The sequence below is a fragment of the Mixophyes fleayi genome, chromosome 2 (genome assembly GCF_038048845.1).
Source record: "Mixophyes fleayi isolate aMixFle1 chromosome 2, aMixFle1.hap1, whole genome shotgun sequence".
Classification (NCBI taxonomy): domain Eukaryota; kingdom Metazoa; phylum Chordata; class Amphibia; order Anura; family Limnodynastidae; genus Mixophyes; species Mixophyes fleayi.
Window position 1 is genome coordinate 54,450,561 of NC_134403.1, and position 14,959 is coordinate 54,465,519.

At 35.3% G+C, this 14,959-nt stretch overlaps 1 protein-coding gene across 5 annotated transcripts in view; it reads left to right on the forward strand.

Annotated features, from left to right (window-relative positions):
• NBEA (neurobeachin) overlaps nucleotides 1-14,959 on the forward strand; it is a 468,711-nt gene that overhangs the window by 250,987 nt on the left and 202,765 nt on the right. For all 5 annotated transcript variants that reach the window (XM_075198991.1, XM_075198992.1, XM_075198993.1 and 2 more), the window contains 3 exons: nucleotides 2,024-2,085; nucleotides 11,918-11,982; nucleotides 13,942-14,050. In XM_075198991.1, coding sequence (XP_075055092.1) covers nucleotides 2,024-2,085; nucleotides 11,918-11,982; nucleotides 13,942-14,050 — 236 coding nt within the window. The remainder of the gene's footprint in view (nucleotides 1-2,023; nucleotides 2,086-11,917; nucleotides 11,983-13,941; nucleotides 14,051-14,959) is intronic.

The window sequence follows — 14,959 nt, forward strand, 5'->3', positions numbered from 1 at the left end:
TTAAATGTATCAGGACCTTAGCGCTTCAAACTGTGAACAAATCCTTCTCTAATTTAGGGATCCTCAACCTCTGGTCGCAACTAAGAACATGGATCCCCCATGATCTCAAACCCTAAACTGTATACTAACTAATTAATAAGCTGTTATTAAAGTTATGGCTCCTCATTAAAACAAATAACCTGTTTTAAACGTACAACCACAGTGTTTCTGATTTGTATACTTGTTTTAATAATTTATGATTGGGATAAATAAAAAAATTTTTTATTTATTTAATTTTTTTCCCCTGACATACTTTTCTTTTTAGCTATAAATGTGTTATCGACATTGCCATTTATTTAACTTCGTATTATTTATTGAAAAATACATATTTACATAAAGATTACATTGAATCACGTGTGAGAGTGTTCTACATTAGTACAAATTCTTCTACAGGTCCCCACACACAGTGGTTCTTGACATGTATTCTCATTCATTTTATATATTGTTTCATTGTACAATGTTAACACATTCAGAACTATCTAACTCTGATATAAATTATACGTGCACAGAAAAGAGATCACTGATCCGTCATTATGCCCCCACATACATTTACTTTGTTTTAGATCGTTTTCACGTACTGAGCAATTAAAATCATTTGATTGAGATGTTTCATGTGCTGCACAGAGAGCGATACTTGTAATATCATTTACTGCAGGTGGGTGAATGTTTGGGCTTTTTAAGATCCGAAATACTTTGTGAAGAGGACAATGCGAATACACCGTACCAACACAGACAGTAGCAATTACAATTATTCTACTCCTTTTATTGCAAGCAGCTTTTTATTTTGTTCACAATTGAAAACAATGTAGTTTAAAAACATTTCATATCCTCAGTTCAAATACACATGAGAGATTTCCCATCCTGTCACTGGGAATATATATATATATATATATATATATATATATATATATTGGTGTTTTCTACTTTTCATATTGTACATTAGGCATGAATGAGGTTTCCTGAATTGACACATTGGATGTGATAGGGCAGCTGACTGGTTATCAGGGGCTTGCTCAGGGTGTGTTTGTTTGGCCTACCTAGCGAACATCTGGATCTCCCCAATTTGGCTGTAACATACATAACAAAATTAGGTACAGATCCAGTTGGCATGCTTGCCAAACAACCAAATCACCACAATAATCTTTGATTTGTACAGCACAATAGGCTACAGGTTTATATGTAGTAGACCACTGTATTTAGCTGCCCTTGATATTTGTCTCTGAACTACTGTAAATCGTAAAGAAATTCTATTCATTGTTTTACCAGAGCCTGGTTGCTGGCTGCTTTTCTCATATATTGCACACTGAACACATCTACTACTACTACTATGTGCTGCAGTTTTGGTATTTACTGAAGTGGCCTTATAAAATGTGGCCTATTTAATGCATTACACATGGTAAAATATTTTCATAATATATTATTATTCTTGTTCTTGAGTAAAACCTTGCATTTAGTCCTTGCTTTAAACGTTTTAGAAGCACATTCATTAGTGCATCTCAGGTTTTCATTGTGTATTTTATCGCCTAGACACACAGAGCAGTTTTTTTTTGGACTGAAATGGAGTTCATAAGAATTCTGCCTCTTAATTCGTCACCAATCACTGATGTCTGAGGCACCTGAATGATGCATTGGTTCATTCATAGAAAATAAATATTGTGCTTTTTGATACATACCGCCTCAGCTTACAAAATGGCTGACTCGCCTCAAGGCTTGTCAGGAGATGGCAGACATTTTGCCTAGGGCACAGTCTAACATTTTTTCTCTCTAGGTGCACTATACTAAAACAATTTTAAACATATATTAGAGCGTTTTGTTGTGTTCATAAGGAAACTATTTCTGACTTGGATCGGCAAAGATGTATGTTCCTTTATTTTCTAGTCTTTGATCATAGAAATACATTGAAACATTGCTTATATTTTTGTTTCATTGTCAATGTTAAATGAAGGTTGCTAAATCATTTAACCGTCTGTATTTTGTATTTTAGGACTTGTTTGCATGAAGTCCAGTACATCAGTGGTGGAGCTGGTTATGCTGCTTTGTTCTCAGGTAATTAATTGATCAGTCATAAAATAGTTACTCCACAAACTGACCATGCTTTGTTTGTTATGGTACATTTTCACTATTGTTTTTCATTGTTTAATTTCCTACTCTTATTTATGACGCTCCTGTATAACTTTATTTCCTGCTCCTGTATTTGAAGCTCCTGTATAACGTTATTTCCTGCTCCTGTATTTGAAGCTCCTGTATAACTTTATTTCCTGCTCCTGTATTTGAAGCTCCTGTATAACTTTATTTCCTGCTCCTGTATTTGAAGCTCCTGTATAACTTTATTTCCTGCTCCTGTATTTGAAGCTCCTGTATAACTTAATTTCCTGCTCCTGTAGACTATTGTAGCCATCCTTTCTTCCAAATAACACCAGGGGGATACTGCTTTGATTTGACAGTATTCCTCTTTAAAGCTTACAAGCATATGCACTATATACAATGTGCTTGGCAGCAGTAGTGTCACTGGAACTCCCTATTCACAGTCTTCAAAAGTCCTTGTGGTACCGTGTGCGTACGGCTGTGTGACGGGAAAGGGCTGTTAGAGAGCTCACGTCTACTTGTGTTACCTTTTACTTCAGCACATTACAAATGAATGAATTTGATTTGTTATCTGTGCATGTAAATAGAAGCACCTGTGTGCCACTAGCTTTACACGCCCAACATTTCTTACAGAGCTGCAAATACATTTCGCCAATTTCATGCAATTGGCACATTCACTAGCTGAGCTCCAAGATGATTAAATAACAAGGATTAATATAATAATGCCCATAAATGTACGTGAGCATGTTACAATGCCCGTTATAGCTACTTATGAAGTAGACCTGTTTCCCTATTCTCTTACATTATTATAAATTAGATGTTGAGTAACATTTTTGACTTTCTGCATGGTCCCTGGAAGTACAATATGATATATTTTAGAAGGTCAAATAAATGCACTTTAGAAAAAAATAGACCCAAAGATGAAGGACAGCAAGGAGTTCACTTATTGCAAAAGATATTATAATGCTTCCGCGTTGCTTTTTGTAAGGACATATCAATCAAAAGGAAATCTGTTCATGCATGTTAAGCTAAAGACAAGTTATTAAATCCCCATTGTATCTCTAAATGCGTCTCCAAATTGTATACCATATTATACAGCCTTAAACCAAATATCAGAAAATCTTCTGTATGTCTCATACACACTGGCGTTAATATTACGTGTTCAACTCCTAAAGCATTGTGAACATGCTTTAACACTGATAGTCCAAAAAATAATGTAAGTGAATGGATCTGTATACACACATTGTATGACAGGCATTAGATTTGCATTAATTTCAATGTTCACAAGATTTAACATTCAGTACAATATAATGGAGGAAGCGCCCAATAAGTACATGTTGTACTATGCTGCAGGGAGGCTTTGAGAACTTCCTTCAAATGCTCTGCTAAAAGCACATGGTTCTGTCTATGGGTATTGGTTCTCAATGTCTATGTATATAGCACCATAATACATGCCAGCTTTGCACACTCTGAAGCCCATTGTAAGGTCTCTTGTATATTACACCATGCCTTGTAAGATTTCTGACAGTGACTAGCTTGTATTATTTAAATCTCTGCTTACTTAAACTTGCATTTTTGCATTCAAATCTTTGACATTTGCTTTACTCTATGCTTTATTGACATGTATGCAATTTTTCAAAAAGGTACAGTTTAGTATGATTGTAGAACGGGCTTGTATAATGGATATTTCAGTGTGTATGTAACGTATTTTTATAGCTGTCTAGCAGCACACCATGGTAATAAATGGTAGTATGTGATAAGAAAATGAGACTTTTGGTGGAAATTCCGGTAATACTACTATATGGTAACAACTATATGTGATCTTGGACAAGCCATTTCCTCTTAGTGTGTTCTTGGTACCTAAAATAGTAAATTATATAGATAGCTAAATTATATCTAAAGGTCTCTATATAGAGCGGTTTAAATTTGTATTATTTTTTTATATAGAGTTAGGGTTATTAGACGCTCTTTATAAACTCATCTCTCTTTTTTTTTTCTTTTTTTTTTTTAGAAGTGACCTGATCCTCTCCTCTTGTTTCAGCTGTGCCCTCTTTCACTTAGATGTAATCTCTAATGAGCAGGATCCTTCATACCCTTTGTTTTCATGTCTGCGTTTATTTTGTCTATCTTGTATGGCGCTGTTTTATGTATGTACTGTTTTCCCTACTGTACAGCGCTGCGGAGTACTGTGGCGCCTTACAAATCTACGATAGTTAAATAATAAGAATAATAATGAGGCACAGTATTTATATTAAATGGATGGGGATTCACATGAACTCAATCAAGAGACAATAATCCTAAATAAGCAAATGTCGGAAGATCAGTGCAAGCCTAAACCCCCTAATAACTAATAACAAACCCTTAAACACAGCAACATTCCTAATCCCATCAAACATTTGATGATACAGATACACAAGTTGTCAGGTTATGAAACATATTTAAAATCACCTCTATTGACTCATAACTGAGAATTAAAAAAAAATTGGCAAATTTCCAGCAAACTGAAATTTGCCAAAATTCTTTTGTTTACATACTGACTTTTCGGCATCTTCCAATGCACCAGTCTCATTATAACTGTACGATGACTATAATTTAATTGTTAACATTTTAGGGTGGATTTAAATAACATTGTCGTGTTAAGAAAGGCAGTTTCTGTTCTATGTAGTGTGAGCTTTGGGTCTGAAACTGAATACAGTTATTTACGGTTTACAGCTGATTGAAGTTGCGTAATCCTTACTTACCTGCTGTTTTCGTGTCCCTCCGTTCTGTCTGTTGGCCCATAAGGAAGTAATCAGATTCTGACCTCCCCCTGTTCTAGCCTGGATTAATATTGATCAGAGAAAGCCTAAAGAAAAATGTATCCTTGGTAGGGATCCTCAATGGGCTAACTTCAAACCCTCTCCTGCAAGGCACTTGTGAAAGTTGTTGCCTTGTCCGTCCTGGGTTCAAGACAAATTCCAAAAGATCCATTATGGCCTTCAGCATTGTGTCAGGCTGGATTTTTTTTTTTCATGCAGCTTTTGTTTGAGGGAGAGGGAAATATGTTACATTGCTTCCTTCATCTTTCGATGGTTCTGCAGTTTACATGAATAACGTGCGATGTAACATGAGGTTCTTGATGGCCTCATCATCTAATCAGAGGTCTAGCATTACTCATTTGCTGGCTCCAGCAATTCCTGCCATTAGTGGCCCCAGAGATGAAACTTTGCCTCTCGTATTGATTGAAGGAAAGAGTGAGAAATTTAAACCCTATCACTGTTCTCACTAACAACATTTAGCAGAACCTTATGTACCATATCTGCTTAATGGCTCTCCATATTACATGCTTTGAAGGCACAAGAAAACGTCCAATGCTTTTATTTTCCAAATCTTTCACTCTCGGTTATATCAGATATCGAGCTGCATGTAGATACACCAATGAAACACCGTCATTTGACACTTATGTTTGCTGCTTATGCAAGGGTAAAAGGTTACAGACTGCAAAACACGTCTCCTCTTACATATATGATGTAGTAAGATGGCTAGCAAAGCTTTTAATTTAAGACATGGTAATAGCAAAGGTAAATGAGATGAGAACATTTCAAAATAATCACCAAGGTTATTGATAAAGTACATTGTCACGGGAATCATACCATAAAATACATTTTTATTTTAAGTATGTATATCGAAATTCTTTTTAAAGTATGAAATAGAGCAGCGATGGGTAACAGGGGCCCCCTGGGCGTTTACCTGCGGCCCCCTGAGCGCTCACCTGCGGCCCCCAGAGCGCTCACCTGCAGCCCCCCTGAACGTTTACCTGCGGCCCGCAGCTACTTCCTACGTTATTGTCAGATTTGTTTGATATAGCTTGTAACACGTGTTTAATATGATCACTGATCTGTTATTACAGGTTGGTATGTTCTTTCTTTGATTAAATATATTGTTTTAACTTATTACTGGGATTAAGGGTAATCTGTGGCCCTTTTAAAAAGGTTAGAGGGCCCCACATGTGGTTCCAGAAATGGATCGTGTTGCCTGTCGCTGAGGTAGTATCCTGAACGCCATATAGCCTTTGTAGTTCTCTGCTGTTAAAAAGACAATATCTATAATACCCAAATAAAGGTTTAATGGTTAAGTTAAGATTTGGGCTACCAGTGACTGTGGTAGTAATTAATATTCTTAGTGAAAGGCTTTGATAGGTAAGTGGTCAAAATGTATTCTTTCCTTTTTGCTTCTATCTCCTGCACACAGTGGGAGCAGCCATTTTGTTGGCTTAGCCAATATTCATAAAAACACAGCCTATCAGTTCAAAGGAGCCAGTGACCTCAGTGAACATACTGTGGAGTATTTTAAACCAAAAAACCTATTTTATTTCAGATCTTCTCAAATAATTGGAAGTTGGCACATTTGTGTGGCATTCTTTTTATTTTCATTAATACAGATAACACAAGAGTTCACTGTGTGTTTTGTATTATGCATAATTGCGTTCTTAAGCATCGTGTAATAATTGTATATGTGCAATTTAAACCTCTAGTGACTATAATATAGAAGTTGCCAGTAATAATTAATGCCATACAAGTTAATTTGTAATAAAAGATATCCCATCCCTGAAAGCTTATTTTTTTTATCCCATCCCAGATAGACTATAAATAACCCGTCAGCAGCATACATCTCTGATATATCTCCAAGACACAATTGCAGGCAAGGGAGATGTTTGATCAAATCCAGTTGAAGTTCTGGTTAACTGGACATTAAAAATTTGACTGTGGATATACACACGAAAGCAGCTTAGAGGTTGGATTTGGATAATCAGTGACAGAATGCTGGTTTGTTTGAGAACGAGCTTCACTTAGGCATTAACATGAGCTAGACACACAGCATATTCACAAATGTTGATGATCTCCAGATAAGGCTCTTTTGCCTGTACTGTTTTTCTTTCAGCTTGAATTAATAAGTCTTTTATTGCATCATAGAAGATTTAGCCCTATTAAATACAATATTTATCCTCATCTCAAGGTTTTTATTTAATGTAAAAATTGATTTGGAAATAAATATATATATATATATATATATATATATATATATATATATATATATATATATATATATATATATATATATAATTTTTTATTTTTCGCAAGCAAAGCTTCAAAACTTTATTTAAAAGCAAGCTAGCACAATCCGATTGTATGCTTAATTTCAGGGTTTGGGGATGCAACAGTGGAATTGTATTGCTAGCCATGCATATATGAGTCCACATATGTGGAAGAGTGAATGTGACAAATCTGGTTATTCGTTTAGTGGGCCAAGTGAACAGATCTTAAAGGGCCCTGCCAGCCAATAACCTCTTCTGTCGCACACAATGATGAGTTCATGGGTAGCAATTATTACTACATTTGGTGCACATGAGTGATTAAACCAGGTGTTCTAATCAAAAAGACAAATGTGATCGTCAAAGTTTATATTGCACAGTACTTAAACGGTTGTGTGTGTGTGCAGATTGAATGATCACAATTAAAAAGTATTTCTGTGTATGATCAATATATTAATTATATCATATTTAGATCGTTCTGTGAGTGTACTAATTCAGCTTTGTTCGAGTGGTTGAAACTGCTCATCTAAACCTCTGCATTCTGAAACTAATTATATGTATATATAAATATTATTTTCCATACGTTTAACATGGTGAGAAATAAGGAAACCAGTTGCATTGATTTATTACCTTCCATTTAAGTTGGTGGTAGCTATAGAAGAGTCATTTGGTTGATTTCTCATCATGTATAACAGAGGCAGATACTTGAATGCATTTGATGTTGATAACGCATTGGTCTTAGAGAGAAGATTGTTGGAACAGCAGCTCATTTGTTCATCCACCAGGATCTCGTCCACTGACAGAAAGCATATGACATTAGATTTATTTGCTTACATTGGATTTCCCATGTCTTAGAGCAGACACAGAGATCCGTGGACACATTTTCCCAATTTTTATTTTTTTTTGTAAATTATAAGCAGAGGAATTAGGTTACTGTATATGTGGAGAAAGGAAGAGGAAATGCTGAGTTTGTTTTTCTTTCATTTACTACAGCAAATTAAATACTTTTATGCCCTTTACGATGGAAATTCCATGTTAACGACTGTAGATTAGCAAAAATGTCAGATTTTCTTTTCCCCCTTATCTGAGCTCCTGAATAAATGTACTATTGCCAGAGGCTTCTTTTCAAGGTATGGTCTAAATTTACATGAACTATCAGATTACGAGTGTCTGAAGCTACATGTCATAGATAATTCGGTTCATATGGACTGCCTCTTAGAGTATGCAGGGTCCACAATCAGGACTTATTTACCCAATAAAAACTGCTTTGTGTTTCAGAAGTCGGGTACAGAGAACGGAATCACAGCCATGGCTCAGTTTCCTACTAGTTTGTATCCCCACATTAGTAGAATTTAAAAACGGATTAATTTATACAACAAGTATCATGAGCTCCTGAAACACAGGCTGAAAAGCATTACCTAGAAATAATTTTTTGTTGACTTTCAAATTACATTTTCCATATGTGGAGTTTTAAACTGAAATGAGTTCAGGTAATGGATATCACATTAACTTGTGTTCTGCAATCAGGCATGGACACAACTGTAACTAACTTAACAATTTATGTCCTTTTGACTGTTCTGTACAATTTACAGAATATACCTTCTGGGGACACACAGTTAAAATGTTCCTATTGCCTGCTGCAGCTTGTTAGATGACTAGTATATAGTAATTAGATGCATTGGCATGGATGCTGTTTTAGCCTGAAAAATGACTGCCTCCACTGTGTATAGGTCACAGATATTCTTTAAAAGGCCCCCAATACTAAAGTAGGGGTTATTCCAAGATGAGGTCTTTTGTACTATAGATATATAATGTAGCTCAGTGCACTTTACACTTTTTTTTATTATTGCATCTCTATTAATATATATTTGGTTATATGTTCCTGTAAATGTACATCAATATTTATTCGAAAGAGAAATCCAGGATTTTTCTTATGAATCCATCTACTTCCAACCAATAGAGTCTCAGTGGCCCCATGCACATAGGACCTGCCCCTGGTTTGGAAGATACCAGCACCTGGTACCAATGTTGCTGTAACCTTAAGAACCTGTAGAAGTTAGAATGTAAACGCTGCTCAGTGGTGGAATGTCAGCGTTTAGCCTTCTCTCGGATGTTCTAACTGAAGAAACATCTCTGTAGTTGGAGAGAGGAGGATTCAGGAACAAGACATTTTCTATGCAGTCATTTTATTAATATTTTGTTCATATAAAGCAGCTTGAGTTTTAAGGTCAGTGCTCCTTTAAGCAGTGAAGATGGCCTGCCCTGTCTTTGTTCTTCTCGGCCTGAGTTTTGCCTTTGATAACGTCGTTAGTGGTGGATTTTCAAAACAAGTCGTGTAGAAATTTGTTTCACTTTTTCCCCCGCTTTGATGACTAGCAGATCTAGGACTTTTTTTTTAAAAAAAAGACCCTAGAAAATCCTGTCTTCTCTCAGATACGATAGTTATCTCTAATTGTTTCCAGGTGTTGTTCATATGGTTGTTTTAACCCTTTTGCTCCTATAGCAATTTTATTTTATGTTGAATTCTTTATTGCAGCCAATGGCTGCGTACACGTAATGACACAAATTTAGAATTCATGGTCAAACATTTATATTGTTTTGGCATCTATAGGTCCTATGTTAAAGAAAAATATAAAATGACTATATTCCATAATAAAGGTATGGAATAAATTGTTTGCAGACATAGAACATTTGTCAAATTGTATTTTGTTTCAACCTTTCTGCAGTCACAAAAAATCATTCCTGATGAAACTGCAATAAGCAGAGAAAGCTGTAGATTTGATTCTGTATATTGAATGGAAAGTACATTATCAAGCAGTCATTACATTAGTAAGATAAGATTAGTAGCCTGTGCCAAGTGCCCACCCAAATCCACCAGCATAACCTGTTTTTTTTATATATTGCATTAAAGTGAAAAAAAATGCTTATTTTCATGGGATTGTGGTGTTATTCACAGGTTAAATTGTGGGTGTAAATTTAGTGATTTGGTAAAAATCATCCTATGTGCAACTTAGTTATCCAATTGTAAAATGGGGGGAGGAGGTTTCACATCCTTACTCTTGTCTGATGTACACCTTAATTTGGATCCAGGATTTAATTTATCTTGAAAAGTCTTCTATGAAGCAGTTTCATGGATTCATGGAGACAATCATGGTCCACCATATGGGCATCCACGGTATCTCTGACAATACCAGGGAGTGGGGACCAAGCTGTGTTGCTTTATAACGCTGTCTGCTATGCTGTAGTCTGCTGGTAGGACGACTCCAGTGAGTTGGGGGCCTATTCTCCATAGTCCTAAGCGTGGTACTAACAGCCATGAAATTGATTACAAATAGTATGTTTAGAAATTCTAGCCTGGAAACAAATTGCTGCTCCCAATAGCATTACATGTCCTCAGGACACAAATGAAATATGGCCCAAGTTAATGTTCATGCCTTCAGTCGCTGACGGGGCTTGAATAAAAGGGCAAAGCTGTAAGCAGACAGTGGGATAGTGTGTGTATATTTTTCTTAACTTACTAATTGATTGGTTGGAAATATACAAATCATAATGACACCTGATATTTTAGAAACGTACTGGCCAATAGACATTGCTAATAACAATTAGCATAGTATTTAGTAAACCGATCTGGTTTCTAGTGCAATTGCAGTTTTACACTTGGTTGTTGTTTAGATTTCTTCAACATTAATTGAATCTTCTCCTATGTGTTTTGTTGTAGGATTTTCCACTTTTATATGTGCAAGTGTTGTGTATATAAAGCACATTGCTTACACTGTAAAGTCTCCTGTAAATTATGTATTCTTAACACAGAATATTATCAGTTATAACTGGACAGTCCAATGAACTTTGTCAGCCTCTCATTTTACTGTTCAATCGCTGTCCAATCAGCCGCCATGTACTGAGACTGCTCAAAGGTGCAAATCTGTATTAAAACAATAGCAGCCAATCAGCAATTTGCTTCTATCTGTCCAATGCAGATTATACAGTAATACTTTGTCTGAATGGTTGCTATTGGTTTAGTCAACATTTTCTGATGATTTTCAGCAGCAATAAAGGCATGATCTTTCCGGACTGAGTTGTATCATCTCTGTGGGGTGTGCTTTGTGCAATGTTAGTAAATAACCATCCTATCATCCAGTTTCTCTCCAATTAATGGTGGTCACTAGGGGGGAGGGAGATCATACTAACAGCAGTACTACATTACACTACATTACAGTCTACTAGGATGTCTGTGAGATCAGGGTAACTAACATCACACTTATTGTGTCCAGAGGTAGGTATTTGTACAGGGGGAAATCCAAATACTTCTCATTCCCTACAAGTTGGTTCTCACCACACATGGGCCTGACAAATAATCCTGTGTTACAAACAAATAATATAGATAAGGATAACACATCTTATGCTATGTATACTGTAGGGCTGCCTGGATTTTCAGACTTTAATTCACTTCCTAATGTATAAGCAGCATCCAATATATTCTCGGACACTACAATATGTACAATATGTTTATGACTATTCATACTAGAAGGTTTTTCCTACATACATATATACATTATAATCACACATTGGTGACCTAACTATATCTTGTGGTAAATAGTAATAATATATCCAGACATTTGAGCTCTGTATAAAATATCTAATCATTGATTTATCAGCCAGGAAGTAAACAAAAAAAGATATTTAAATGTTAGTTTAGCACTAATTAAAATGTTTTTCTCCTAGGAATGGCAGAACTCGATTCAGAAGAACGCCGGTCTGGCATTTATTGAGCTCATCAATGAAGGAAGGTAATGTATATTTCCAGCCGGTACATTCATCGTCTTACACAACAGATGCCTGGTGCCCTCTTACTGTGAGCTTAATGCACAGACATATAAGGGAATGAAATATTCTTCTTAATATCTGGCATGGTTTAATTACTAGAACTATGCACACTTTGCACAAAGCCATGAAAGGTCTCTAGTGCTATTCCTATACTTGGCCACCATTTTTAGCCCAGTAATATTTCACACTGGGAATCTAGGGAAACCAGTCTCCATCTGCTCTTCCATCTGTTTTGGGCACTACAGCTCCACTTGCCGCATTTGCACATCAGTGTAATCAGCAGTGCATGGGAAAGAATATTGTAGTTGAAAGACTCGTTGCTGTCCAAGGTTCTACTTCAAACACTGACGCACTGAACTTTAGTCTTGTAGAAGGTAAACACAAGCGTAGTTCCCTCAAAACTGTTACATTGTTATGTATTAACTCTGCTGCCATTAATGTCTCATATATATTCTACTTTACGGTTCATCAATGTATGGTTAACTATATAATTAGCGTACAGTTCATTGTAATCTAAATAGTTTACTTTTTCTTTTTTTAAATCTTGTCTATAATTATTTAACTAATTTAGTGTATTAGTTTCTTACCTGCCTGAAACATTCATGTCATTGTAATATGCATATGTACAGTAATTGTGTGTATACATATAATACATTTTATTTTGCATATTTCCAATTAAACACAACGGACGTGACTGGGCCGCACATGACATGCAGTGGTTGAAAACAGCCATGTTGATTTGTATGTCTTATACAAGACGCTGCACTTGTTGATACTACTTACGTTTGCTCTTACAAAGTTAGCATTGAAATGAAAATGGATAGTGCCTTGTAATTGGGAGTGTGGGGCCACAAGGAATCCTTACCAGTGGCGTTACATTTCCCCGAAACCCTTCTGGGGATTGTGATAGGAATCTGAAGAGGAGAAATTGTTATAAATATTTATTCTACTCAGCTACTGCTCTGGTGAATGCAGTTCATCAATCATAGCTGGGGTATGTAATTGTGCAGTTGTCAACAATTAACGGGACATAAACAGTTGATGAATGGGCGGTTAAATTAAAGTGTTTCCAAGGACAGCCTGAAATTATAAACTAGGTCGTTCCAAATATTACAACAAAAGGATTGGTATAATTAAAACAAAGCAAGGTTAATGAGATGTAAAATTGCATATAATGTCTGATGGCTGGATCCCAAATTTAGAGTCAGATTTCTCAGACAAAAGAATTTCACACATTCACAAGTTTAACTCGACCCAGGCAAGTGAATTTCTGCCTTATCAGGGCATGGAAATGAAACTATTTTTATTACACATTTCTTTACATCATACTCAATAAAATGGACACAATTTTATAGAATCTTCACAAATGTTACTGATCTCCTATTTTCACATCTGGATATTAAAGTGCTTTTATTAATTGAGTTTAAATACAATAGTAGGAGACCATTCCTTAAATTTGTGTGTTAGCTTGAAATATACATTATAAATATTACAGTATAGTAAGTACTAAAAGAATTATGTTTCATTTACTTTGTTTTGTTACCATACAAATATAAACTTGGCTAATATTTCATCCGCTACAGATGTATTTTTTCTTTGAGTGTGTTTCAGGAATTTGTGTTTTTAAATGTATTTCAAAGTGCTAAATAATAACACAGAAGTAATAGCTCTTTCTTATACAGATTGATTTTTGTTTTCTGTTTTTCTCTTGTAAGCACGGTTACATAGAAAACATGATGCATAAATATTTATTTTTGTAAGCACGGTTACATAGGAAACATGATGCATACATATTTGTTTTTCTACCTCCAGTCTAGCGACTATATTATGGTTTTTTTGAGTATAAACACATTTATTACATAAAAAGACTAGCATCAAACACTAATGTATCATTGTCTTTATATCCACGTTTTGTTTTTAAGGCTGCTGTGCCATGCCATGAAGGATCACATAGTGCGGGTTGCTAATGAAGCGGAGTTTATTTTAAACAGACAGAGAGCGGAGGATGTCCACAAACATGCAGAGTTTGAGGTAAGCAGCTTTGTTGATGAAGCCATGCCTCTCTGTTTTCAATCAGTCATCACGTCCCCTGTAACTCCATACTGAAGGCCTTTTTTTTATATTTTAGCAAGACGAACGTGCATTTAATTCAGCTCAGGCCATTTTGAAAAGCTTTGGTTAATGTCAGGCACAAGGAACTAGTTTATTGTTTGCTTCCCTTTGTGAAATTCATGAACATATTTGCAGCTTGGAGCAATTCCTTCATCAAAAGCAAGTGTCTTAGTGTACTATTATATTATGTTCTTGGACAGACGTTTACAAGAACACCACAGATACAAAAAAAACTCTTTACAGTACCTTTTATAATCTTCTTGGCATCATAAAACTAGTTTTATAAATTTCTAAATTGTCCATTATATGTTTTAAGATTAGTAGGAAGTTGAACATTATATTTACTGAAGAAGTTGAGTTATGTTTAAATATAAATTTAGAGTTTTTTTTTAATTGGCTTAGTATGTTGCTTTGTATATTTGGTTAGTGACCATATTTGGATGGGCCTTAAAAAATTGGTTGCATTGTCTTCTCTTTGGTTGGCTGAACAGTTCCATATAACAAGGAAATAAAATATGACAGGATCCAGTGAACAACTAACAATTGTCAGCGTGGCCGAAACGATTTCCAAGTAACTGATTTAGAAGCAAAAGCTGCCATGTTTGCTTTGCATAAAAAAATATAGAAGCAGTAAAAAGTATATTTTTTGTATCGTTGTTACTCTCTACATAATAAATACTACTTTTATGAGCAGATCATTATGGTAGTACAGCCAGTAAGGTGAGATTTATAAGTACGGCTCATTAGATTAAATGGATTTTTCATTTAAAGTCCTATTAGTTAATCTAAATATAAATTATTATTGATGTTGTTTAATATTATAATTTA